The 26,924-nt window shown below is 40.7% G+C and overlaps 2 protein-coding genes across 4 annotated transcripts in view; one reads left to right on the top strand and one right to left on the bottom strand.

The window, feature by feature from the left end:
- ptpn12 (protein tyrosine phosphatase non-receptor type 12) overlaps nucleotides 1-16,184 on the bottom strand; it is a 46,413-nt gene extending 30,229 nt beyond the window's left edge. For all 3 annotated transcript variants that reach the window (XM_080491858.1, XM_080491857.1, XM_080491859.1), the window contains exon 1: nucleotides 15,626-16,184. In XM_080491858.1, the coding sequence (XP_080347984.1) occupies nucleotides 15,626-15,727 (102 nt within the window). In that variant the 5' untranslated portion in view covers nucleotides 15,728-16,184. The remainder of the gene's footprint in view (nucleotides 1-15,625) is intronic.
- An 8,280-nt stretch (nucleotides 16,185-24,464) lies between these two features.
- On the top strand, nucleotides 24,465-26,631 carry LOC308126881 (uncharacterized protein; the record flags this gene model as incomplete). The annotated part of the gene is made up of 5 exons (XM_080491572.1): nucleotides 24,465-24,504; nucleotides 24,607-24,639; nucleotides 25,256-25,327; nucleotides 25,514-25,585; nucleotides 26,074-26,631. Exons 4-5 carry the CDS (start codon nucleotides 25,535-25,537, stop codon nucleotides 26,629-26,631), a joined length of 609 nt encoding a protein of 202 aa, XP_080347698.1. The 5' UTR covers nucleotides 24,465-24,504; nucleotides 24,607-24,639; nucleotides 25,256-25,327; nucleotides 25,514-25,534.
- Nucleotides 26,632-26,924: the final 293 nt, after the last annotated feature.

Genomic DNA, 26,924 nt, shown 5'->3' with positions numbered 1-26,924 from the left:
CGACATGGAGCAGAGAAACTCGGGGAGGGAACGAATGAAAGTGGCAGGATAAAGGAAAAGGAGGAGGATTAAAGCAGGACACCCTGAGATGGCCCGTTCTTCTTCTCCCAGTGAAGGTTTTTTTTTTTATAGGCTGGCTTATTAGATCCACAAAAGGAGAAAAACAGAACGGTGCTTTCTTAGTTCTAAAAATCCCGAATGGAAAGCAAAGAACTTAATTTTGGGCATTTTGATTTTTTAAAACAAACATTTCTTTGTGATTTCTTTTTAACATACTGACTTTGAAGTGCATTTCCAATTCGTTCTTGAAATTTGCATGCTATTCTTAAAATTACAACTCACCTTTTAACTTCGATATTTTACACTCGATTTTCTAAGATACAAGTAAGTTCCGCTTCTTACATCTATTGATATACTTGTTACTACTTCAGTTCATGGGTGTAGGAGAAGCATTTCTATTTTTTTAATAACTACAGATTATAACTACATACCTTTTGTTAACATGTAGGTTTAAAATTATTTTTATGTGCATATATTGTCATGTGCCTCCACTCCGGTTAAAGGTGGTTAAAAAAGTTTGAAGGAAACATTTTTTTTTTAAAACACAACATTGAGACCCAAACTGAGAGTTTTAGTAAAAACATGCATAGTGCAACAGCTATAGGAGAAGTCTATCTGTAAGGTTTTATTAAAATTGGCTTTATGTTCAGATTGTAGTCATTTGTCGTGGTCATTTCTTTAATTTGCTAAAACATAAGACATTTTTATCACATATACTGTGCACCACAACAAAGAAAAACTTTAAAGTATCAACTTAAAGGTTATTATGGCACTATTATATCGGTCCAGCGTACTCAAGATAAAATCTGGCTGAATATGGATCCTGAACTGAAATGTGTTTGACAGTCTCGGTTTATATGTTATTTGACTTTTCTATGTTGCTTGATGTGTGTCAATGACAAATAAAATTGATGGAATTCATTTTATTCTTGAATTTTGCTTTTTTATTTTTATTTTTTTTAACTTATTTTAAATCTCAAGTACACAGAAATCCAACTTTATAGAACAATTTCCCTAAATGTGTTCTAGTATACATTCCTAGTTACATCATTAGCAGATCACTGTTCTTTTAAGCCAGAAAACATATTTGAATATTGAATGTTCAAGTAAAAGTGTCAAATCTCAATCCTATTATTTGATATCTAGCCTGTTGAGGAAACAAATGCAAGATAGATGATGCATAAATAATACACCAAAAATCTCCAATATATGATACAAAGATAAGAATGTGACCAACAAAGTTATTAAAAAAGCACATGATTAATCAGTTATCAAGAAAGCGTTATATAAAATTCCAAGTAGTAAACAAAGATTTCTCAGAAAACAGGAGTAACCAAAACATTATGAAAGAGAGAACTACTCCCAAGAGATAAAAAAGGGTTTTCAAGTGTTTAAAGACCAAAAGGCAAAACGTGTGCTGCTGATAACCCAATGGGTTTAGCTGATAACTAAAAGTGCCCACATAAGCAGAGCTCTTACTCCTGCTCCCTGTTTCCATTACTTTCTCACTTCCTATCAGTCTGAGGTGTAAAAATGCATGACTGATTTTGCCAGTTTCCTGTGAATGCTCGACTTCCAGTGGCACAAACACACACGCAGGGCGGCGCCCCCAAAAAGCCCAGCACCGACTTAACAGACCCCCTTCAGGGCGTGACTGAGTCATGTGTGCTGGTAGACACATTTCTTCACAATGAGTTGACTCGGCCTGAAATGACTGGAGGATGCCAGGGTGGTTACTGGGCAGAGAGCGGAAAACAGGAGGAAGAAAAAAACAGAAGGAAAAAAAAAAGGTTAGACAGAGAACGAGATGCCAACGGAGAACCTGGTAGAGGCTGATGTAGTTGTTCGAGGAGATCTAACCTACTTTCCGTCTCCGAGCTGAATAAGTCAGCATCGCTGTACTTCCCTGGCACACTGAATAATTCACACACACACACTTTCTTGAGCTCAGCAGTAAGCAGTGATTGGCACAAAAATGCTCTTGCTGAGAGGCAGTAGGGAAAAGGGCTTTAGGTGTGTGGCCAGGATGTGGGGTTGCCGAGTGTTACTGAGGCAGCGAGGCTCCTCTGACGGTCACCTTCTGAACGAAAACACACACACACACACACACACACACACACACACACACACACACACACACACACACACACACACACACACACACACACACACACACACACACACACACACACACACACACACACACACACACACACACACACACACACACACACACACACACACACACACACACACACACACACACACACACACACACACACACACACACACACACACACACACAAATAGGTCACCCCTTACAATGCTCTCAGAAAAATCCATCTCCCCCTCTGCAAGCATGCGGGGAAAAGATGCAGTGCTGCAGCGCGGACGGACTAAAAGGTTGTGTGTGCCTCTCACTGAGGCTCTGCGTCCCACATGGTCCAGTGTTTCCAGTGTTAAAGCCGTCAACCTAATCAGCTGGAACACACTTCCAGAGATTACTGTTCCAGCTATTAGTCCACCAGTTAAGTGGTCGATCAATGTGAAATCCATCGATCGATTTACTACAGAACGGTTGAACATTGGCTACAGCCTCTCAACTTTATGATAAAGGTTAAACATTGCCTACAAAACTAACTGTTGGAAGAAATAAGCATCAAAATAATCATAAATAAAACTGTTTATTCCTAGCCGATTCATTATTTATGACACAAGCAGAAGATTGTCCACCGAGATGGGCATTATGGCCCATGAGTAATACACATCGGAATAATTGTACGAATAAATACTTTTTAAAATCCACAATTTTTTACTTATCCGTCCTCTTTTCCACCTAGTATGCACAGAGTCAATATTTACAGCAGAGACATCCAGACAGGGATCAAGACTCAAGCCCACTGAAACCAAAAAGATCTAATTTCTGGTCAAATCCAAAGGCTTTATGACAAGTGGCTGTGTCTGGTACACCTCGAATGCAAGTCGAGCAGAAGAAACCCAGATCAGATACTTGAACAACCTCAGCTGGAAACCAACTGGTAATCAGAGAGCTCCTCTTTAAGGCTCCTCCTTCACCTCAACTGTTCAATATGGCTGCTGTGCTCGTTGATCTCCTGGTCCTTCCAGCCAATACTGCTGATTAAAACCGCAGATATTTTAACTCAAAGTAGATTCTCCTGTCCTACCCGAAGAGGGCTTATCATGGTTTTCCATGACAGAACCATGGACTCAGACTTGCAAGTACTGATAAAGCAGGCCGGCCTCTTAACAGTAAAGTAGCATTTGGGTACCGGGTGATGAAGAAGTGAACACAAGAAAGCTCCTTAGTGTTTCATGGAAATTATCATGACGTTTGTCAAATCTCGTGCAGAATGAGTAACATTTTCATTATTCAGTCAAAAACCCAAATCATATTTGGGTTACTGAAACGGTCTCATACTAAAATGAGCTACTATTAGGCCTGGTTTACACAACAACATCCATTGTGCTTTGAGGGTCTGTTTACACAACTCAGAGCCACTGAAAATGCAACTTTTTGAAAACACTCCAACCCCGTAGAAGCTGAAGAAAAGGCAACGTTCTGGTAAATAGTTGTTCTGCACATGCATGAGTAGGTGGACAATAACAATGTTTGCCTGTAGAGTGTTGTGACTCCCAGTCGATATTCTCCTGAGTATTTAAGCGTTTGTCTTTTCAGTGTAAACGAACATCATTTTCAAAATTCTGCCGGGTAAACTTTAAACTTTTCTGAAATGAAGACACTGCGTTTTCACTTAAAACGTTGCTTAGCTAATGCTGAGACATGCTTGTTTTTACACACCAGTACAAAATGACACTCCGTAAATATCAACCCGTTCCTTCAAGTGGTTCGGTGATAGTGAGGAATAAGCCAGTTTTCAGGGAACAGATCACGATGCTGGGAGTCTATTAGTTCAACAGTTAAGCTCCCTGAGGAAATAACATTAAACCACACCCTGACCTCTGGCATGAATCAGCGGTAGGAGACCTCTTCATTGGCCAAAGATGTCAAAGATAATATCCAGCAACTATCATTTGTTGCCAAGCACTGCACATGCATGCAAACACTCGCGCACGTATCCATTGTACAGCCAATTCCACTTAATGGCTACTGGCTAATTTAGGTCAGTGGAGCACTGACAGCATGACTGGGCATGAGCGCTCACACAGAAGCACATCAGGGCGAAGCAGCATGTCGCTCACTGGCATAAAACACAATGTGATTTTCCTTTAATAGCCAGCAGGCTTCCCCTTCTGTCTGTCACCGTGTCATTTTCAAATCTAAAACCATGCTCCAGGATCACGGCATGCACAGGCCATGTTGCGTAAGTCTGAGCCCTGGCATGGCAACACAACAACCACAATTTAATTATTAAAAATAGGAAGGAGGACTGCTGTGAACGTAAACCTGAGCCTGGGAGTTCACGTGCATCACGCAGCTGGCAACAGACTCACACCGACTGTGGGAAGCACCTGTGTCGAAGTCTGCGTCCGCTATTTGAATCCTTGGTCACTTCTGGGTGGTCACTTCCTTTGAATATATCCAAAGAAAGTCAATGGCATATAAGTGAACTGAGGCTACATTCATACTGCAGTCAAAAGTAGTCTATATTTTTGTTCTATATATATATCCCATGACTGGCTTACGAGTATATATCAGATATTTTTCATATCTGAACAAGGCCACTTCCATATGTGGACCCGAATCAGGATTATATCTGATGTTGATAAAGAAACGTCAGGCTGAATAGTCACTAATGTGATCTACAAACACCTCCTGTGCAGAGGCAGAAGGGACAGCTCTACGGTGTGCCAATACGACGATACACGACTGACTGATAAGTTGGAAATATAAAAGGATGAATGAAAGGTTTTTCTTTAAAAAAAAAAAAAAAGCTGTTAGCTGACGTAAGTGATGCCAAGAATGATGACATTCAAAAACATCAATCAGAGATTAGTTATCATTCACACTTGTAACCTAGATTATATTCATAAATTGGTTCATCATGTGGACAAGCAGAGAAATTTTAAAGTGATCTGATAAAGACTGAAAATGTCTTAGAAAATAAATAATGTTAGTATATTCATTCATTCAGTTCCCTGATTGAACCCTGACCAGCTAGAGTCGAGGTGCACTGCAGCTGATTACATTAGTACCATAAATAAACATTAGTAAACCTTTATAAGACCTGTCTGATGTTGTCTTCATGTCACATACAACCGCTAATACCAAGCTTTAAAAAGAATAACATGATTTCACTGCCTCTTAACTGATGTAATTTCAGTAAATGTGATGAAGGAATCAGCTGGGCTCAGGTGTCACAGCAACACTACAATAACACATATATGGGTGCACGATCAACAAAAGACTTTTAAAATAACTAAATTGGTTCAATTCACTAGGTTAATTCAACAGCATTTTTTAATTATCTGGCTGCATTTTGTTTTTTCTAAACTTTGTCAGAAACATAACCAACTTCTTCACCTCTCTGCAGAGTTGTATCACCGAAAAGCAAAAAAGAAGGAGCTTATTGAAGGAGATTATTAAGTTGCAATCCTTGAGTTAACAGGGTCAATATTCAATGAGTGCTGGCTCGGTGGTGATTTTCCCACTCTGGACTTGGGCCCGCAGGAGGAAGCAGATGGACAAACCTCATATAATCCCAGTCATCTGGGACAGGGGCTCATTGTGAGGTCAGTGTGTGTTTGGCATTGGTGTGCATGTATTGTTCACTTCCATGCTCAGATGTTCACTGTCTTTAATCCAGGGTCAAAGTGGGGACCTCACGAGTCTGATTCAGCTTCAACATGCCAAAATGATTATGTACAATGACAATTATGGTGTATTTATGTGCATTCCCTTGATATTATGCCTAAAATGCATGAGTGCAGGTGAGCAAGTGTGCATGACTCCATGGTTTCCTTTCATGCAACTAACGCATCACTCACAGCGGGCAATACTAAACAATTTCCTGAGTATTTGAGTGTTTTGTCTCCTTATCTTGATCAATTAAATTCCTCAGCGTTGTTGGTGGGTCAGCCAGCTTTCATCCTGTACAAACACACACACAAATAAACGCACACACGCACACACGCACACACGCACGCACGCACACACGCACACACGCACACACGGAAATATTGTGCTGCTCCTCTTCTGAGAAACACCCGGCTTAGAAGCAGAAACCAGGCTGGTTTCTGGGTTAAGCTGTAGGAAGGAGTGGGTGACGACGAAGGAGGCTTGAGACACCAGAAGAAATCAGGAAGTCTTGTTGTTTCGGCATGACGCAAATTAACAATAGTTACTGCGCACACACACACGCACACACACACACACAAACAGCAGCCGACCTCTGCAGTGTACACCCGTGGGCACAAACTAGCTGATAAAAGCACAGCACTTCTTTTTTTTTTTTATAAGCCCATAATGGGAGATAGCAGATTTTACCAGCTCAATAATGCACCACTAGTCCTAATGGCACTTCGAAAAGATGTTGCTCGAAAAGTTTGGCTTGAAATTTGTCCAACAAGTCTACAAACCGGACCAGAAACACATCGCCAACAGCAGTAAAGCAGCTCTGCGTGTGATCATTATATGGACAAATCCATAGAAATAAAAAGTCTCCTTCCCAGAAGCCCATCCAGCTCATTTTCAGCACGTCTGACTGATGAGTCTGAAAAGGAGAAGCCAGCATACCGCGCATTCTCCATGCTTCGTTATTTCACAGAGAGAAAGCCTGCAAAACAAGCTCATCTCCAAAAGTGCAACCTCGAAGGGCAAGAAACCAATTTGTCATTCATATAATCCTCAGGACTTTTAAAACTCTGGTTATGAGACGATCATTTTGACAATGATTAATCGGGTCATAGCATTCCTACGATAGTGCTGTCATCTATCACGTTTGACTGAGGCTACTCTGCCCGGAGATCCTTTTTCAATTTCCAGTAAACAGCCAATCAAATCTGTGAAACACACATCTCAATTCACAAAACTATGAATGTTCATAAATATAAATCTGTTTATTAAAAAAAAAAAAAAAAAAAAACTCGTCTTACAGAGGCCAAAAACTGTCAAATTTAAGCACAGTTTAAAATCTGGGATTTTGAACAAAATATTGTGAGTATTCAGAACCTCTGATCAAACTCTTCAACATTTTTAATGCTGCTAAACTATGCTCGACATGATCTGGTTATTTTTTCCCTTAATATTTAATTCTGGGCTGATTCATGTTCTCCCCGTCAGCCATTCAACAAGTTATGTTAAATGGTTTTAGTTAAAGTTATCATATGTTTGTGTGATGAGCTCTCTCACTGTGATGGCCGACAAGCAGCCCCGGGTTTGCTCTGCATTTCATCAACCGTGGCCCCGTTTACGCGTCGACGTTTTCAAGTGAAAAACGTTCCTTCCATTTTGGGTGTGTGATTACACGATAAAGGTGCTTGGAGCCGCCGAAAACATAAGTTCTTGAAAACCTCTTCCAAAGTGAAACCTTTTAAAATCAGTCTGATTTCATCTCCATGGAAATGTGGGGAAAAAGCGACTTTCTGAAGACGCTCTGACTCCTTCTCTGAGGAAACATGGGAAATTTGCAACTTTTCCGACGGCTCATGCGCGCCGTCGTAAACAGTTTCTCTGCACACGCGCGAGTCAATGGACAATAAGAACAATGCTTCCTCCAGAGTGTCATAACCCCCGTCCATATTCTCCTGGGACTTGGTAGTTTTGTAGCTGAATTTTATAGCTAAAAACAACAGTGCCAACTCATGGCCTGTCATGCTCTGAACATCGTTTCCAGAGTTTCCGCCGATCCTCGTTGGATTAATTGGGTAGAGACAGGGGATGAATGGATGAAGGTAAATCTTTAGTTAAGCATCCAAAACCTTCCCTCCTAATTAGAAAAATAAGAGGTGCCTAAAGTCATTATAAACATTTTATGAAACAATGGTTGTAAATGTGTTTTACAGACAGTATGATTAGTTTTGATAAGAAAATTCAGCATTTTCATGTTGACAATTTGTCACAACAGCATGTGAAGACCTTAGCTATTGAATGGAGCTGCCTTCTTTATAAAAAATTTAAAAAAGCATTGTTCTGGCACCAGCTTACACCATTTCATGAAATAACGAGCTCACAGCCATGATCAGTTTCCTTGTGTGCTACCTGGCCAAAACGTTCTTCAAACTACACACGTAATGTATACACACATAAACAAAACTCAGGAAATAGAAGGGGAAGCCCCCCCTGGGTCATATTAGAAATTTTCCCCACACACAAATCCAAGCTCACAGAGTGAATATCTCACACGAGCAGGTCTGGCATTGTCACATCTTTTTTTTTTTTTTTTTTGCCTCCCCTCTGAGTGTTTTATATCTGCCCGACACAACACTTTAGAGAAGTGCATGTGTTTGCACTTTTTCCCCTTCTTTGATGTGCTGCTTGGGAGTAATCTGCTCGCAAAGGTGTGGCAGGAACAAACACAGCCTCACGTCTAAACCCTGTCAAGACCGCAATATTGTGCTCGGTCTTCCAGAAAGCACGTATATTAAGAGGCGATACTAAAAATTGCTCTAATGACAAGAGGGTGCGCATCACTCTTGATCTGTTCTTGCTTTGTATCCGGCTGTCATGCGTCTTCACATTGTGCTCCTTGAGCCAACTCATTTCTGCCTCTTCATAGCCTCCTCTGTTGATGAGTTTTATACATCTATGCGGACACTTAAAATTTGTTCATATGCAGGCTGCTGTTAATGTACCACACGGGGGCACTTGGCATGCAAGCAGACATGAAAATTGCAACAGTCAATGTGAGGGTGAAAAGAAAAAAAGAAAAGAAAAAAGAAAGAATTTCCGTAAAAATGTATATTTTCACCACTAAGTCAAGATTATTAATTTAAACTTACGTTAACAAACATAACTAAAGCTAAACTCGATTAATGAGCCAAAGCCTGCTTAGTGATCTTTTACTGTATCCTCCAAAAAGGTGGATACATATATATATATATATATATATATATATACTAACTGAATTATTAGCTGAACACGATCAAGTGGGCCATTTTCCAGAAAATATATTCATTTCTTGCAAATCCACCTATTAAATAATTCTCAAATCTGGCACCAAATGGTGATGACAATAGCTCAGTTTCCAGGAAACGGATGGCTTTAATACCTTCCAATGAAAAGGATACTGTCGTCCTTCCTTCTCGCTCAAAAAGCAGACTTTCAGTGCAACTCGGTTTTACAAGATAGTTAAAACGAAGAGGAATTCACTGTCTTGTACCAGAGTTGAAACTGCAATACATCAAGTTTGGGGGTTGGGGGTTGGGGGCAGTTGACGATGCCTCTGAGGATGCCAGGACCTCATCTAGAGAACATTTGTTTCTGGATGATCTCCCAAGCTTGTTTGGTAATAAGCGGGAAATGTTGTCGAATGTGTAAAATTCACAATCTGTGTGATAGTACTCATATAATGGCTTTGAATAGTGAAGAAAATCAGTTTACACATCACACAAGATGAAATTTCTGTAAAACCAAACGTCTGCCTACGACGCTTGGAGGCATTTTAGTTTAAATTGTTCCTGAATTGTTTCCGTCAGGTTGCTTGCTTATAAAAGCTTTCTCATCACAGAGAGGTCACAAGCTCAATCCCTGCAGCTTATATGTCTGTCAACAGCTGTGTGTTCAATCAACCTGGTCTTGAGCTCGACGCTTTAGTCAGAATACTTCACTTACTGTACTAAGTGTAATGCCCACTGCCTCAATGTACGAAAAAAATTGAAATGAACCTGATGACAATCTCTAAATGACCGAATCAGAGTGACTGTATGCTTTCCTGTAATTGCCTCGATGGTATGTGCTTTGAATACAACACCCTCTGTCTGCCCACAGGATGTGACACATAAAACGTAGACTGCCAAAGAGTGCCTGCGAGACGGCCAATCGTGGAGGGTCTCCCCTCGGTACAGTGAGGCTTGTTTCACAGAGCACGATCTGTGTCTCGGCTGTGGAACTTTACTCGAGCCCGGTCTCACAGCAGCGTTACAATTTTACACGTTATTCAACATGTCTGAATGTAAGTAAGACGAAAAAAGAAAGCAAACCAGTGCTGTGTTGTGGCACTTCATAAGTTAGTGGACTGTAATGGAGAAAATTTCACACTATCACGAGGGTGGTAATGTCACAACGGCAGCTAATTTTGGTTGTTTCATATGAAAGATGAGCAACTGTGACTTAGAGCTGGGTACCGAGCTTTGGTTATTCCACGACACTGACTGACAGAAATGCTACGATGTTACCGAGTATCAAAAGAGGTCCTCGTTTCAGTGCGCAGGAGTTAATAACGTGATCAAGTTGATCATGCTGCCCGTGATTGGCTGTAATGTGGCATGCGGTTGACGTATGCAGGCAAAACAGTGAAGACTGGTGCATCTACGTTGTGAACGACGGTGTGTGTCCTGTGTCAATAGTGCGAGACGCAAGATTTGTAATAGAAGATAACATTCTTTAAATGATCAAAAGTGCCAAGTTGGTTCAACTCAATATTTGTGTGTAGTAACATGCAATATCGATTTCTTTTTGTTACTATTGATGCTATTTAAAAAAGTATAGTTTAGCAGTCTGTATTGAAGTGAAGGTATAGTTATTGATAGTGCTATTAAAAGATTTTGAAGGGTACCCAGCCTTTCCTCTGACAATATCTTTGATAAATAAAATATGTGGTTAAACAGTGATGTCAGTTGACCACAGACAGCCCGAGATAATCTAGACCTTCAAAAATGTCCAAACACTATGATTGCTGCTATGATCAACAGCAACAAACAGCCAATGGAAAAGCACTAGAAAATGACCAAACTAAAGGGTCACCAAAACAATAGTTTGTCGATCACGAAGTAGGTAAAATACTGAACAACATTTTACAATACATTTTTTCCCTCATGCAGTCATGCTATCAGAGCAGTGGCTTCTTTCTCTCTTAGCCTCGTTTACTTATTTCTTGAAGGCACTGGAAACATATAGGTTGTTGTAAAAAAAAAAAGAAATTGCATTTTTTTTTTTTTGTGTGAAGTATATTGCAGCAGTCGTCACCTTCCATTCAGTGAAAAGCAATATTGTACACTAAAAACTTATGGTTGCTCCCATGTTAAGAGCTCCATGTTGCAGAGCATAGCAGGTAATAAACTTATTGGACTGCTAAAAGTGAAAGTCGGGTGTGTCAACCTGCTTCAAGTCATCTTCTCCAGCTGTCAAAGAGCAAATATTAAATTTTTCTGTAAGAGAAACTGTCCAAAGCCTAGATTTAAACAACTTCAGAGGTTTCTTCTGCTTGACAATCTTAATTTTTTTTAGACAACTTACTACTTTTTTTATTCTGTCTGTCTGTATCAACCAATTTTCCCCAAATGTTTCTTGGCATCTCACGTCCTCCACTCTGGATGTGTCTGTGGTGTTGCTTCTGAAACTGGCTATTCGTTTCAGGGAAGAAGAAAAAAAGGAAAAAAAAAGAAAAAGAAAAATGCTGCCCATCTTACATAAGTGCACTAATAGCTGGTTTGGAGAGTCGTGGGTTGACAGAGCCCGTTGATAACCACCCTTCTGAAATGAGTAAGATTGCCATTGTTTGGTTTTGCGGAACCGGCAACGACACAGATGGACCAATTTCACAGAACCTGCGTCAGCGGCCAGGCTGCAGGTCACAAGAGTGTATATTTTGCCTTCCATCCAATTTGTATTCTCTGGATTAAGCCATCTTCACCAAGGTTAAAGTAATCACACCATGTCCCTTTTACTGATGATGCGTTCCATCATATCACCACGACGATCTTGTGAACTGCTGCTGAACCTCTGACAGCCATTTGAATTTGTGCAACATGTGGTGCTGTTTAGTTGAAGCTCAACACATCATCTGCCAAAGATCTACCAGGCTTAGGCAAGACGGTGAGTGAAGAAATTACAGGCACACAAAGGGGGCCGCAACGTTCCATGTCTAAAATGAAAATGACATAGGATGTAGGCTATGTCTCACTGGAATAATGCACAGCGACATTTAACTTAAACATTAGATATTAACCCGCAGGAAACGACTGCTGCTGCTGCTAGCACTGGTAGTTACAGTCAAGACATATTTGATCTCATTTATCCAGAGACGCTGTAATACCACCGGCCCTGAGAAGACAAGTCGGCTCATAATAACAATGATCTTGTAAGATCTGTTTGGACTTAACTTAATGGCTTCAGGAAGGGAATTGGAATGCGTTAAGTCTGTATACATGCAAAAAAAGCTACATTTTGATTGTTTTCTAACTATTAAAATATTTCTTTTTTGATTCATCAACTATTCGTAACTAATATTGTCAGAGAAATTTGGCTCCACCATGATAATAAGAGAGAATAGGCCAGATACGAGTCTAGGCCTTCCTGCGCACTTTGCAGTTCCTCCTGATGCATGCATGGCTGTTTTCTCTGTGTACTCCGATTTCGTTCCACAGTCCAAAACAATGCGTGTGCATGTGAGTGATCGTCTCTCTGGTTGCCCTGTGACGGACTTTTGTTTTGGCCTGTCCACTTTACCTCTGCCCAGTCAGCTGGCATCAGCCAAGCTACCCTCTGTTGGGTGGGGCTGTATAGAAGAAGGATAGATAGATGGAATTAGTCACCCTGACCATCCTGGATAAAGAGTAGTGGTGTGTACTACTATGTTATTTGGCTCTACACCAAAACCAGCAAACTTACGTGAACAAAGCCTTTTTTTTTTTTTGATGAGGTCAAACATGATAATTAAATGAGGCTCAGGTGGAAGAAACTCTTACATGTTTCCGTTCCATCAAACTGTTGAAAAGAAAACCGAACAAGCGTGTAATCTGCTTTTACGCTTAACGGAGGCTGCAATTATGTCTATAAAACACATTCTATATATAAACAACAATAGGCAGTTAAAGTGGGTGTTATGTCAGGGTGTAGTCGTGACTCACTGCGCTGAGAAGCACACCCCATGAGCTTGTGGCAGTACGACTCCTGCAATTGAAAATCCTGACGTTGGAACCATGCTTGCTTACATATTTGGCCGATCCTTCTTAATTGTGCTTGGTGCTTTGGCACACCGCCCACCAGGACTCGATCAGGACAAGTTGTCTGGTCTGCAAGCTGGTGTGTTTGCTAAATAATTCAGGTGAAACGCAACACTCACAAGCTGATGTTGCCAGCTGTGAGAAAATTTAGCTCGAAGCTACAATTAACGAAGGTCTCTGTAAAGCTGATAGCCAGCCTGCTAAGGAAAAAAATAAAGGAAATAGTCCAAATTATAGCACTCGTATACCCCGAAGATTAAGTTTATATGAGCTGTTTGATAGTCACGATATTGTCTCAAGAAAAGCACGACAGCACAAAGGGGACCGGGAAAGCATTATTGTATTTCATGCCAGTGAAGCTCATATTGAAGGATATTACAGACATCACACATATATTTAAAAATTCCAAGAAGTCAATGGTCCCGTAAAATAGGAAAATAAGGGGAAAAGGCCCAATAAAAAAAAATGCTATTTTTATTAGTCACAAAGGATGGAGGGATGGTTTAGTTGTTAAAAAGAAAAACCTTTTTAAAGGATCTCTCTTGTCCACCCACTTCCAGATCACATGGCTTGTATGAAGAACTTTAGAGAGAAATGTGTCAGCAGTTTGACAGGGCGTGGATATGTGTACAGTTATGAATGACAAGTATGCTGGGTGCTAGCAGAAGTGCCTGCATTCATCTCATTAACACTACAGTTGGAACTAGTGGATAATAAAAACTCATGTACTAAATGACAGTTGCAGAAACCCATAAACATCACACTTAGTTCTCAGTTACACGAGAAGCACTTAACAGCTTATTGACCAGCTAAAAAAAAAAAAAAGAAGAAGTTAAAGGGAAAGTTTTATGAGTAATATTTGCAAAAACAAAAAGGTCCATAGAGCCTAAACCCTACAAATCCCAGCTTTGTTGCTCTTGTCCATAAAACACTTCCTCAATTCGCACTGTGCACTGCCTCTGGTAGGGATGATTTTTGCGCAACATCGTTAAACTCTATTTTCTACAACTCACACATGAAAAGAAGGACAAGTAAAGTCCTCAGCACACCTTTAGACTCAGAGTCCTACTTATTTCAGAGCGCGGTGTGTGCCTCATTTCAGCAAGAGAAGCTTGTCAAATTGTGTAGTTTTGACCCAAAGTTCCACTTTAAAAGCCAGGACAAAATGTTATGAAATGGGCCGAGAAAGAATGTTGCAAGCTCCAGCAAGCAGCTTGTATGAAGTAGGGAAGTAAGGAGTGTGTGTGTGTGTGTGTGTGTGTGTGTGTGTGTGTGTGTGTGTGTGTGTGTGTGTGTGTGTGTGTGTGTGTGTGTGTGTTTGTTTGCGATTCCAGGCAAAAGAAAAAGTTAACCATTGTGATGCTGACTAGTCCGTCTACCAGCAAATCAAACAGATAATAATCAAACCTATCTGAAACATGAGGTAGACTGTAAAGACGAAGTAATACAAACTACCATGTGATGCAAATGTTTGTACATGTGTCCTGCTGTCTGTACTGTGTGTTTAAATGAATCAGAATTAAAGACATTTTACTAAAATAGCTATTGAAGTGTTATTGCAGAAGTGCCATTCCTTATGTGGCTATTTCAGCTATTTCACAAGCCTGGGAGAAGTTCTATTTTGAGTCCATGGTTGCAACACAATAACATTCAGAGATGCAGGGAGGGAAATCGTAAGACTGTGGGTCAGAGATGATCATAAGGCGGACGAAAGGTGACAAACAAATGACTTTACATTACTAAGAAACAGAATTTGGATCATGTAGGAGTTGAGAGGAAGTAACAGAGGAGGGGGACAAAACATCTCAAGCACACCTTTCCAGTTTATGAGAAACTGTTAAAGCTACAATGTTTTGCTATTAGTTCAATCCATTTTGAAGCAGTTTCCTTTCATAATGCGCAAACTGCTGCTGCAAATCAAGGTAATGTGTTGCCTGTGGGTAGATTTATCATTCACTACAGTGCAAATCTTCCTAAAACTTTTACTTTAAAAAAAAAAAAAAAGTCTTCCTATAAATATTTTAATGGAGCTTTCAAACATTACAACACCACAAAGCTATGTGCAGTAATCCAGGGAACCTGAGGCGATAATTCATGCCATTAGGCTGAGTTATGTGGATATTGCCTGCTTACTGGATGTGGGAAGGACAATGCATGTGAGCACACCACCTCCAAGCTAAGCGGCTCCAGCTAGCATATAAAAAATGAGCATGTCCTGTTTTCTTGTAATTTTAAAGAGCCAGCAGCCGGTGGTGTTTCTGTGCTGTGGGAGACAATGCTAGGCCGCCATGTAAAGCCTGGAAATGGGAGGAAGAGGAAGAGGGCAGTGTGGCCGCCCCAGCCTCACCTCCTGGGGGATACAGGGAACCGGGAGACGGGAGGGGGGGCGCGGGGGGGGGGGGGGGGGGGGGGGGGGGTTACGGAGGAAAAAGGTGGAGATTTTTTTTTTTTTTTTTTGAAGGGACATAACATTTAGACCCACCATGAAGTCGCTGCCGAAGTTGTCCTCTCCCCTCTCCTCGTCCCCCTCGCTCATGGCCTTCACCCCCTGGATAAACTTTCTCAGGATGCCGGCTTGGTCCATCTCTGCAGTCCGCCTGGAACGTATCCCTTCTCCGTGCGATTAGAAACCCAAACCAGCGACGGGAGGGTTGTGTTTTTTTTTTTTTTTTTTTAAAAGAATAAAATATAAAGAGGACACGGGGGGTGTGGGGGATAAATAAAAATAAATAAAGCTTCACGGGTCCTCCCAGAGAGTCATCGTCGGTTCACAACAGAGCACCTTTTCAGTGATTATCGCCCCATGTTGTTTCTTCTTTCTTCTGGACTGTTTTCACAACCACAGCCGTTCGTCCCACAGAAAAGCAGCGGCGGCACAGGTTTCTTCACCGGGGAACAAGTTTACAGCCGTGCCGGGATATTATCTGTAAACACTGGGCTCTGAGAAGAGGGAAAATAAAGGGGTGGGGGGAGAAAGAGATAAAATCCGGTGTGTGGTCAGTCTTTCTACCCCTCCCTGTCTACCTCAGCTGCCACATTCACACACTGCTGCTCGCTACTGGGGAACATCCGGATTGGGCAAAGCCAACCGGGACCCAGGCCCGCCTCTTCCAGGACAAACGGGCTTCTGATAGGACAGCGAATCCCAGGAATTAGAATGCGATTGGCTGAAGCAGATGTCGCTCTCCTGAGCGCCGAGCTCTGATTAGCTGGAGTGCGCATCTGTCGTTCTGACGTCAGAAGTGACTACATCGGAAATGTGAAGCTGAGATTGAATAAATAAATAAATAAATAAATAAATAAATAAATAAATAAATAAATGTGTAATATGAATACAGAACACTAATTTCTAGAGACCATTTCATGTCATTCTTTTTTTTGTACTTTAAATTAAAATGTTCCATAATGTAAAGCATAAATATAAAATCTTACAGATTTATCTCCAAAAAATTAGAATAGAATGGAAGAGTTCTTTTTCCCATAAAATGGAAAAAAACCCTGACAAAACAATGTTTGTCTTTATAATGTTCATGCGTCAATCAATAATCTCCATCCATCCATCCATCCATCCATCATCTATAAAGCTTAATCCTGTGCAGGGTCGCAGGTTGGTATAGCCAATCACAGTTTACTGTGGGTGAAGGCAGGATACATCTTGGACACATTTCCAGTCCATCACAGAGAAAACACAGAGAGACAGACAACCACACACACTCACATTCACACCTAGGGACAATTTAAGGTCAACAGTTGAACTTACCTGCATGTTTTCATACTGTGGGAGGAAACCAGAGAACACAATGTCACCAAATATTCCAACATAAATAAAACATTTTCAATAGAATTATCTGCTTTTGCTAATTTTCACAGGATTTGGACGGGATTAGAAGACATAGTATTACAATGACACCAGAAACACTATGCTAGAAACTAATAGGATCTAATAGCATCAAAATGTGGCAGCAGCAGGAAAAAAACAGTATCTTAGCATTGTTAGCTAAATAACAGGTTTGCGTGTAAAATCCTGCTTGATTGCTGAAGTCATGCATCCTGTGAGGCAACATACTTTTGCCAGTAGATAGTTATTGTAAAGTGGAGCACTGTTTTCAAAAAGGGAATTTCAATTTGTTCATAATACATTTCATAAACTCTGGATGGATGGATGGATGGATGGATGGATGGATGGATGGATGGATGGATGGATGGATGGATGGATGGATGGATGGATGGATGGATGGATGGATGGGGGATAATATGAGGACCAGATGAAGACACACATAACAGCCAACAGATTAATGGGTCAGATATGTAATCTGGATTAAGTTATTGCCTGAAATAGAAACAAACAAATATATCATCTAACAGTCACACGGTTGCATAATTCTCTTGTGGGTGCTTGTGTGTGTGATGTTGATGTGCTTTGGTTATGCAAAGGATGCACACATGAAGCTCAACCGGACTGTAACCCTTTACCTGTATATGTGCTAAATCCTGCATCTCTTCATGTTTACTTCTAAATTAATAACGGTAAATGAAAGGAAATACTAGAATGTAGGAAAAATTGTTATACTAATAATTGAGGTAGGTGGTTTTATTATATTTCTTTGAATAGCATAAGGATCTCAAACAGATCGCACCTTGTATCTCAAATGTATAAAAATTATGCGAAAACGTGCTTGATCCTAACTGTACACATGAAATAAGTACAAGTGGGAGTATCAACAGTTAATCACACATGTTATAGGTTTAAAAACTCATATTTACATTTTTTTGTGTGAATAAAATATTGTATTGTTGAAAACTAGTACTAAATGCCGGATGAGCATTTTAAAATGGAATAAAAATATTTTCATGTAATTGTGCATCTTTATACTGATTTTTTATGTCTTGAAGAAAACAAACATCCTGTCATATTTTCAGTTTAAACATATCTTAGTGTCCTATAAAGTGTTAAAATATTTCATGGCGAAAGAAAAATATGTAAAGCAAAAATATCATAAGTGTGTTACGTAATCATGTTTACGGACCCTGATTGGAATATTTAGTCTGCATTTTAACAAAGTTAGTGAGGAGTAAAACAGAAAGCAAAAAGATGAAGAGAAGCACGGAGAGAAAGTGAATTAGTGGGACGGGAACTCAATAAACACTTATGCATGATAAACTGTTTTCCAATAAACAGTGAGAGAGAGAGAGAGAGGAATCGAGTCACTTTGTTTTCCTTTAGTCCCACCAGCGACAACAAACAAGCCCATCCATTCTGTCTGAATGAGAAAGAGAAAGAGAGGGGACACTCACTTCAAAATGATTCGCTTGTTTTTCTTGTAAATTTACAAAATTTTCTCTGCTTTCTTTTCCCTCCATTATCTCTTCACTTAGCTCTCATGTGCTGCTCAATAACAGAGTATTCAGTCCTGGACTGGACAGTATCAGTTGTTTACTCAGTTGCGTTGGGATTTTTTTGGCTCATTTTGAATGAATTAGAAAAACAAACTGTGTGTGATTTGTCTTCCAGATGTCGAATCATATTTTAAGAAACGCTCCATGGCCTTTTCTCCGTCCCGTCCTTTACTCAGCACAACTCTAGTTGCTGTGTACTGTATCTGACCCTGACCTCTGACCTCTACCGGCAGAAGCGGGGGCGTCCAAATTTCACCGCCAGGATCGATTACATATCATATTATTCTGACCCCCTACTTCCGTGTGCAATTTCCTCTCAACATCATCTCCACAGCATGTCTTGCTTCTTGCTCCCGCATGCTTCCCTTCTCACACAGCCCCCTTTTATGTCTCCCTCTCCCTCCCTCCCTCTTTCTATATTTTTCTCCCACTCTCTTTTTTTCCCCTCCTCTTTTTCTGGAATGTGCTGTTCAGAAGCAGCTGAGTGGAGGAATGTTGCTGTAACAAGCCCGTGCATAACCCCGAGTAGGTAGGGAGGCTCCCACACACACACACACACGCACGCACGCACACACACACACACACACACACACACACACACACACACACACACACACACACACACACACACAGACACACACAGACACACACACACACACACGCCTTCGTGCCTTTTAATCGTTGATGTTTCTGCTCTCTCTCTCTCTCTTGACTCTGTCTCTCGGTTGTACCTTCAGTGGGGGGGAAGTATGAACAAGCATGGATGTTTGAGAACATGTTAAGATGTGTATGTCTGCACTGGGGACACACATGTAGAGAGAGAGAGAGAGCGAGAGAGCGAGAGAGAGCGAGAGAGAGCCAACGTGAACCTGCCTGTTGCAGTGAGTCGGGTGAAAATGTCTGCCCCCGGGGTGGAAGAATGACTCAGTTGCATGTTACACAACTGCACCATTCCTCCTCCGTTAGGTGCTTTAACAGTGACATATGAAGCATTATAAATGAAAGCACAAAGTGAATAGAGTGAAGGAGGAATAATGAAGACTGCAGATGCTTTCCTTCAGCTGATATCTCACTCGATGATGGTTTCCATCCCAGGATGACAGAAATGCACCCACAGGGCAGGAGGAGGGGCATTAAAGGGTATGAAAACAATGCCAAACATATCCTGCCTGTGGCTTTCACGGACATTATATCCCCACCGTCACTGAAACCTATGAATCAAAGCGTCAGCGCCACTATCAGAGCAGCCTAAAGTGGAAATGTCTTGGGGCGATACGGTGTCATGGATCCTCTCTGCTGGAGCCTGTGGACTCACTGTTAGCATTTTCCTCAGTTTCCAATACTTTAAAAGAAACCTATGCTAAATTTAAACGCCTATGCTTTAAAATCCCAGCACATACTTTGATCTAAGATTACACTGAAATGTAGACTTGAGGTTTTTGTGACAGAGTGAATCTGCAGGAAATGAATGCAAGTCAATGAGAGGTAAACAAAGAGTCTTAGTTTCACATTCGTCTCTTCACTTTACTCAAATAAACTTGGATGTACAAACAGAGATTAGTTTTCATTTGTGAAACTGCTTATTTATCTAAACTGGATTCTATTCTGTAATTAAATTAACGAATTGCCAACCCACGGCAGAGCATGTGAAACATAGTTGAGTGTGTACATAAATAAGATTTTCCAGCTTGGGTCAACGTGACACCACAATAAACGACAATATCGAAGACACAAACAAAAGCAGACGTCACCATGATGGAATTTAAAGTAAATAAAGTGTGTGACACTGGGTTGACAGATTTAAAACATGGTGGGTTTTTGTGCAACATTTGTGGTGGTGTGATGCGTACTCAGCCGTCTATGAGTGTGTTCACCAACACACCATCAGTCTACCCTCAAAGAAATCCTGCTGATGAAGAAAGACAGACAAGTCTTTCTTCATCACACATGATTCACATGATTAACAATTTGTAGGATTTGAAATAGGATGTGCAATCATTACTAAGCATTGCTTAATGGCTTCTTTCACATAAATGACTCGACATGTGACCATCATGGCTCAAAAAGGCTAAAGAGCCTGCAGGGTAATTTCTTATTTGTCTAGCAGCGCCACCAAGTGGGAGAAGAAAGAAGTGACTCAAGGTCTTGAGTTCGTTCACACCAGAACTGTCTTAATATCTTAGGAGACACATTCAGCCCAGTTTCATCTTTAGAGGGTCGGGCAGGTAAAATAGTGCCATAATAACTTTAACTCTAAACAAATGGTTCACAAAAGGGTTAAACGTTGTACCTCATTAGCAATAGTTATCTTTCTCAATAATATTGTGTCACTGCTGATGTGTTCATAACTCCAGAAACAAACTGCTTATAATATCAAGAAAAATGCCCATACGCAAATCATTATGGACCCCAAAGACAGAATCAATTTATTACCTAAAAACTGAAAGGAATTGTAACATAACAGCTGAGATAAACTTAAAAAAATAGCAGCCAGGCCTCATAGAGATAAATCAATACAGCATCAATGGACAGTGCACAATCTCTGTATTAGTGTCCCGATCACTCACAAATCACCAATATCGGCCCCGATCCGATATCTACCGATCTGATCGGGACATCCCTACTTTGTATGTATGTTAATATTGAATTACATTGCATTGAGTCAAGTCATGTCATTATGAAATGAGCATGAACATATAATCTAACACATAAATGAGTGGAGTGGGAGGGTCATACTTGCCTATAACTACAAAATAAAGCAGACAGGAGTCGCCAGAGCGCTGCTTGTAAAGAGCAGCTGTGGCCTGGAGGGCACAGCTGGAGGAGCCTCATCCGGTCTCTTCTGCACAAACAGGCCAGTGAGTTTCTGAGCGTCACGTCAGCCTGAAGCAGCTGGACGAAGGGCGGCCAGGACATGTCGGCTGACACAGAGAACAAGAGAAGCTTTTGGAGGAAGCCCAGCAGCACGTTATGGATTGGAACAGCCGTGGTGATCATCGACGGGGTGAGGTTTTCCACACGAACTGTACTGGTGGAACACTTGTTGCTTCGGAATTAATTCAAGTATTTTCAGTGACGAGATGAAAATCATCTTCATCTTTCATCTTAAGACTGTATTGTAAATACACTGTCATCACATCAGAGGCAAAACCCAACCTCACTCAGTTCTATGTGTTTATCACTTGTTTTTGTTTTTGTCATTTTAGCAGTTTGGGCTGTTTAAACGGCTTCAGTAAGTGGTTTTTTATCTGTTTAAGCAGTTGTACTTGATTGTTGATTATTATTAAATAAAGATTGACCCCGGCTTATACCTTGAGGAAACGGGAGAAATGTCCTGCAAAGCAGAATATATCTGCAATGCTGTTTCATGTTGCCTCTTTGTTGTATAATTTTTTTTACACCTTTATATTCACATATTTATGTAAATTTGTCTACTTTTTTCTACTTTATATTGACGCACAAAGACAGCAACACTTCTAGATTGCATTATATGTGACATATAATGACAATAAAACTATTCTATTTGTTTACTGATATTACCTGTTGCAGTTATGTTTAGATTTAGATTTTTGTTTTCACCATTTCATAGTTGTAGCTATTTTAAATCTTATATCATGAAGTTTTCTGACTTGTTTCAGCTCTGTTAGCTGGTATTAGTTATTTTACTCCTGTTTAGCAAAGTAGTTCTTTAAGCTTCTGTTGCAATATACAATATACAATAGACAATAGACAATATAGACACACACAAAGGAGAAAGGAGATGTCTTAAAATAAAATACAATTCTAAAAGCCAGAGCATGGTCGTAAAAGCTCTAATAGGACTGCAGAAGTAAGTGACACAATTGCTAAAGCGGCAGCATTAAAACATGATTGGAAAAGCCGCAGCAGGATTGCAGAAGCTGCAAAAAAAAAGCAAGTGGCACATCAACACAACTCAACTGAAAAGGCAGCAACGTGATTGTAAAAGCCGCAAAAAAATAAACAAAAATCAAATACCTCAGTGTGATTCCAAATCATGATGACAGAAGTGGCAACTGGATGTCAAAGGCTGGGACAGAGTGACAAAAGACACATGATTGCAAAAGTCACAACATGAACACAAAAGCTACAACACAGCAAAATAAGCTGCAACATGGCTGCAAACGTGACAACATTATTGCAGTAGAAGCAAAATAATTGTAAAAGCTGCAGCCTGATAAACACAGCAACACGATTGCATCTCTACAATATGAGTGCAAAAGCTCACATCAGGAATATAAACACTACGACACAATTGCAAAAGCTGCAAGTGGATTCCATGTTCCTGAGAGGGTTTGTGTCCAAGCTCGTGGCTCATTTCCTTTGAGTCATTTGCATCTGTGTGATGGCTTTTGTATTCATGATTGGTGCTGCAGCTTTTGCTTTCTGAGCCATTTGTAGAAATCGATTGTGAAAATGTCGTTCTCCAGGTTTGGTGTGTGGTGTTGTCCATCCTGACAGCAACAGGACACCTTCTGGGCAACCAGAGCATCGAGTGTGGAGACTTTCTCGAGGTGAAATAACACGGATTCAACCCTTTACTACTTAAATCCACTATAATTGAATATAGACAGTTCAGTAAGTAGTCTTCCTCGAGTCCAATCCGAAGGAAAACCAGGTCGCTTAAGGGACTCTACTCTAATTATCCTATAAAAGATGACTTTAGCTATTGATTATCAAGCGACATTAATCATTAATCTTTGGTCGTTCTGCTCTAACATTGAATGAGGCTGAGCGGAATCATGAAAAACAACAGATGTTATGGTAACGGTGATCTCATCTTGCAGTTTTCACCCAGGGTGCGAAATGAGGCCGCGCTCGTATACTGGTGGACAAGCTTCAATCTGCTGGCATGTGTCTTGATGCTGTTTGAGCTTTGGAGAAGACATGGTCACTATATTATAATGGTATGTGGACAGCTGTCTGGACATTCTGTGTATCCTCGACAAGGGAGCAGTGTAAAACTTCAAACCACTTCTTTGCTTTCTTGTACAGGTTGTGTTTGTGAGCATTGTCCTGGTAATTGGCATGAGTCTGTCTTGGGGTAATCTCCACAACAAAGAGAATGAGGTAGGGATTTTGTTTTTCATGATAGAAAAAGGAGGTCCTGATAACTTATGTAGATTTGATATGTGGCTTTTAAAGGTGGATTACAATTATTTCCATCACATAAACTACTTGATCTCTTTGAAATACATTTACTAGACTTACTAGACGCTTTAGGCGTCATGTGTGCCTGCAACTTGTATTGCACCAAACAAGAACAAACATAGAAGTTGCCAAATGTAGTCATTTATTGCCTGTTTCAAATTTGTGAAAATATACTGATTTGTTAGAAAAGTAGACAGATATCCCCATGTGACTTTTAATCGTGAGGTCAACTCTTACCAGAGGCCTCGTTTACCCTCTTTAACCATAGTACGTTTACCCCAAAGACACTGTTGGTTTTCATTAGCAAATCATTCAATTATTTTTTTTCTTGCCCTGCCTCCAGGAGATTAAAACATTTAAGCAAAGATACTTGGTTCGGATGCTTGTCGATGGCAAACAGATAGAAACGACAAGTGACTGTGACATTATCACAAATCTTCACCACTGGCAGACAGAGGTAAGGTCGCTCCACTTTGAGCATGAGCAACATGCTGTCAGCATTTGTGACGTGTGTGTGTGTGTGTGTGTGTGTGTGTGTGTGTGTGTGTGTGTGTGTGTGTGTGTGTGTGTGTGTGTGTGTGTGTGTGTGTGTGTGTGTGTGTGTGTGTGTGTGTGTGTGTGTGTGTGTGTGTGTGTGTGTGTGTGTGTGTGTGTGTGTGTGTGTGTGCGTGTGCGTGCGCACGTGTGTGTGTGTGTCCTCAGTTCAAATGTTGTGGATTTGTAAGCCACCAGGACTGGAGGGGTTCGATTCCAGCCTCCTGCTTGTGCGATGGCGAGGGTGACAGGTCTGGATGTGTGAGTAGCTCTAATCGACGTCAACGAAACTGAAGTGTGAAAGTAATAAAAGTATGCCGTGCTGTTTGAATTATAAACGTAATGTTTGCTGCTGTGTTTCAGATCCCAGTTGCGAACAACTCCATTCATGACAAGGTGAAATTCTATCAAACTATCACTCATCTTAGGAAACACATTACAGATTGTACAGGATAGAATTTGGGAGTGAAGCTAGTTGAATATCAATTTAATTAAAAAAAAGTTCATTGAAATGAAAATGCTCAAGCAGAAGCACAATGTGTATTGATGCTTTTTTTTTATAAGCTCCCTTGAAAAAACAATAATATTAAAACAAAGATTGCTACTTTTCTCCTCTGTTTAACAAACCTCCAATACATTATATATTGACACTAATATAAAAAAAAAAAATACATTTACCAGGTTACTGTTTCTGCAAACTTATGGAATTTATATTTAAAATGTGACCCCTAACAAGACAAAACATGAGTTTTATCTGCAAAATATACACATTTAAATATTAATGTCATTGTCAATGTTTTTAAAGAGCTTTTGACCAACAAAGCACTTCACTGTGACTTGTGAAAAGTAACTTTTCAACCATTAAAGCGACACTTCACAGTGTTTAACACGCAAACGCAAGTCTACTTGTTACAATAAGCTGGGAAACTGAATTTGAAGAGTTACAAATTGTGAATATTTGAGATAACTGAACATGAGATTTTTGACGTTAACTAAGATTTTGTGTTTGTAGCCTTGTCTTCCAACTGTGTTATCGCTTGTAAATAAACGCAGCAGCCCATTTTCGATCGTCACAATCATCTGGGTAAGACGTCACATTTATTCCGGTTTTCGATTATTCTCATCAACATGTAACAATATTTAATGTCATTTTTTTTTCAATGCTAATGGGAATGCCCATCGGATGATGTTTCTATTGAAGTCATGAAGAAACAAGAAAAGAGTTTGAGAATGAACCGCACTCAGTGTTTCACTTCTCCGCTCTCTTCAGATAACCATCACAGCTATTCCTATGACCCTCCTCTCTCCGTTTATCATTGGCTTTTTCATCACACCATTTTACGTAAGTACTGCTGAGGAGGAATCATTTACAGGGAAAACGCAAAGCTTTCGGTGCGTATTGGTTGTTTGTTTCCACGACAACGGTGCTCAGAGCCACCGAAAACGCAACTATTTAAGAACGCTCGGGCTCCGTCCCTTGTAGATGGAGATACTGTTGTCACTGTGCATGTGCTCTGCGGCCCAAGTTAATAGTTCTTCTGCACATGCTCAGTAGCTGGACTTTATCTGTCATTGTTAATGTTTATAGTTTTGTGTGTGTGTGTGTGTGTGTGTGTGTGTGTGTGTGTGTGTGTGTGTGTGTGTAGTTTCAATACAAAAACAACCAGCAGCATCCACTAGTGGCCAAACAGTCAGTTTGAGAGTTTCCACCATTTCCATGGAAACAGAGATCGTTTTCAAAATGTGCAAATGTGAAACTTTTCTGAACTGAAAACTGAAACGTCGTCATGGTGACGGGACCAAAATGACATGCTTTCTTTGTTGTCACAGATGTGTTACGAGAATCGATGCGATGGTTTGTGGGCTTTTTGGAGAGAGAAAACGGTTCCCGTGGTCTTCATCGGAAAGAACAATAACAACCAAACAGATGAAGATGAAGAAGAAGAAGAAGAAGACTGGAAACATAAAGAAGGCAGCCAGGATGGCGATGTAGTCTTAGACATCGGAGATGGTTTGAATGAGGAAGGAGAAGCAGCGGAACTGGTCAACCCGGTGAAGATGATCACTCTGACTCTACTTTCGAGGCTGCAGGAGGAGCTGGACCCCCCTCCGGTCCTACACTGGGTGACCAACGAGCCTTGCATGTGTATTTTCCCTCCACCTCGCATAACAAGAGAGTTCTACACCGTCCTGATAGAGGAAGGCTCGCCACTTTTACCCAGCGATGCCGTGCTGGTTGATGCGAACAAACCCATGAAAAGGTGTTATTGGGACAAAGGACACCGTTCATTTGATTGTAGGAAAATTGTTTGGCCGAAAGCGAAAGAGCTTCCATCTGACATCTTCGATCTATATGAGCAGATCGCAGCTGACGATGTGAAAAAGTAGAGTCCACTATGGACAGGTTGTTCACACACTCGAGTTTATAGACATGGACAATTAGGTTCAGGTTCAAATGCATGTTTTTGTACGTGGAGAAATCAAATCAACCCTCGCTACAGGACCAACCATTGTGTCGAATGTGACACAATTGTCCACGAGCAGTTTGGTATTCCCGAACCTGTAACAGCTGGCGTTCAGCTGTTTGAGCCCGTTGCAGCACTGCGTCTATCAGCACCCATTGTGCTGCTACTGCGCACCAGCGTCATGACTCCCAGTCCATATTCTCCCGGGACTTGGTG

The sequence above is a fragment of the Lipophrys pholis genome (genome assembly GCF_963383615.2).
Source record: "Lipophrys pholis genome assembly, chromosome: 22".
Classification (NCBI taxonomy): domain Eukaryota; kingdom Metazoa; phylum Chordata; class Actinopteri; order Blenniiformes; family Blenniidae; genus Lipophrys; species Lipophrys pholis.
The sequence above is the reverse complement of the archived record's forward strand: the minus strand, read 5'-3'. Positions and strand labels throughout refer to the sequence as shown.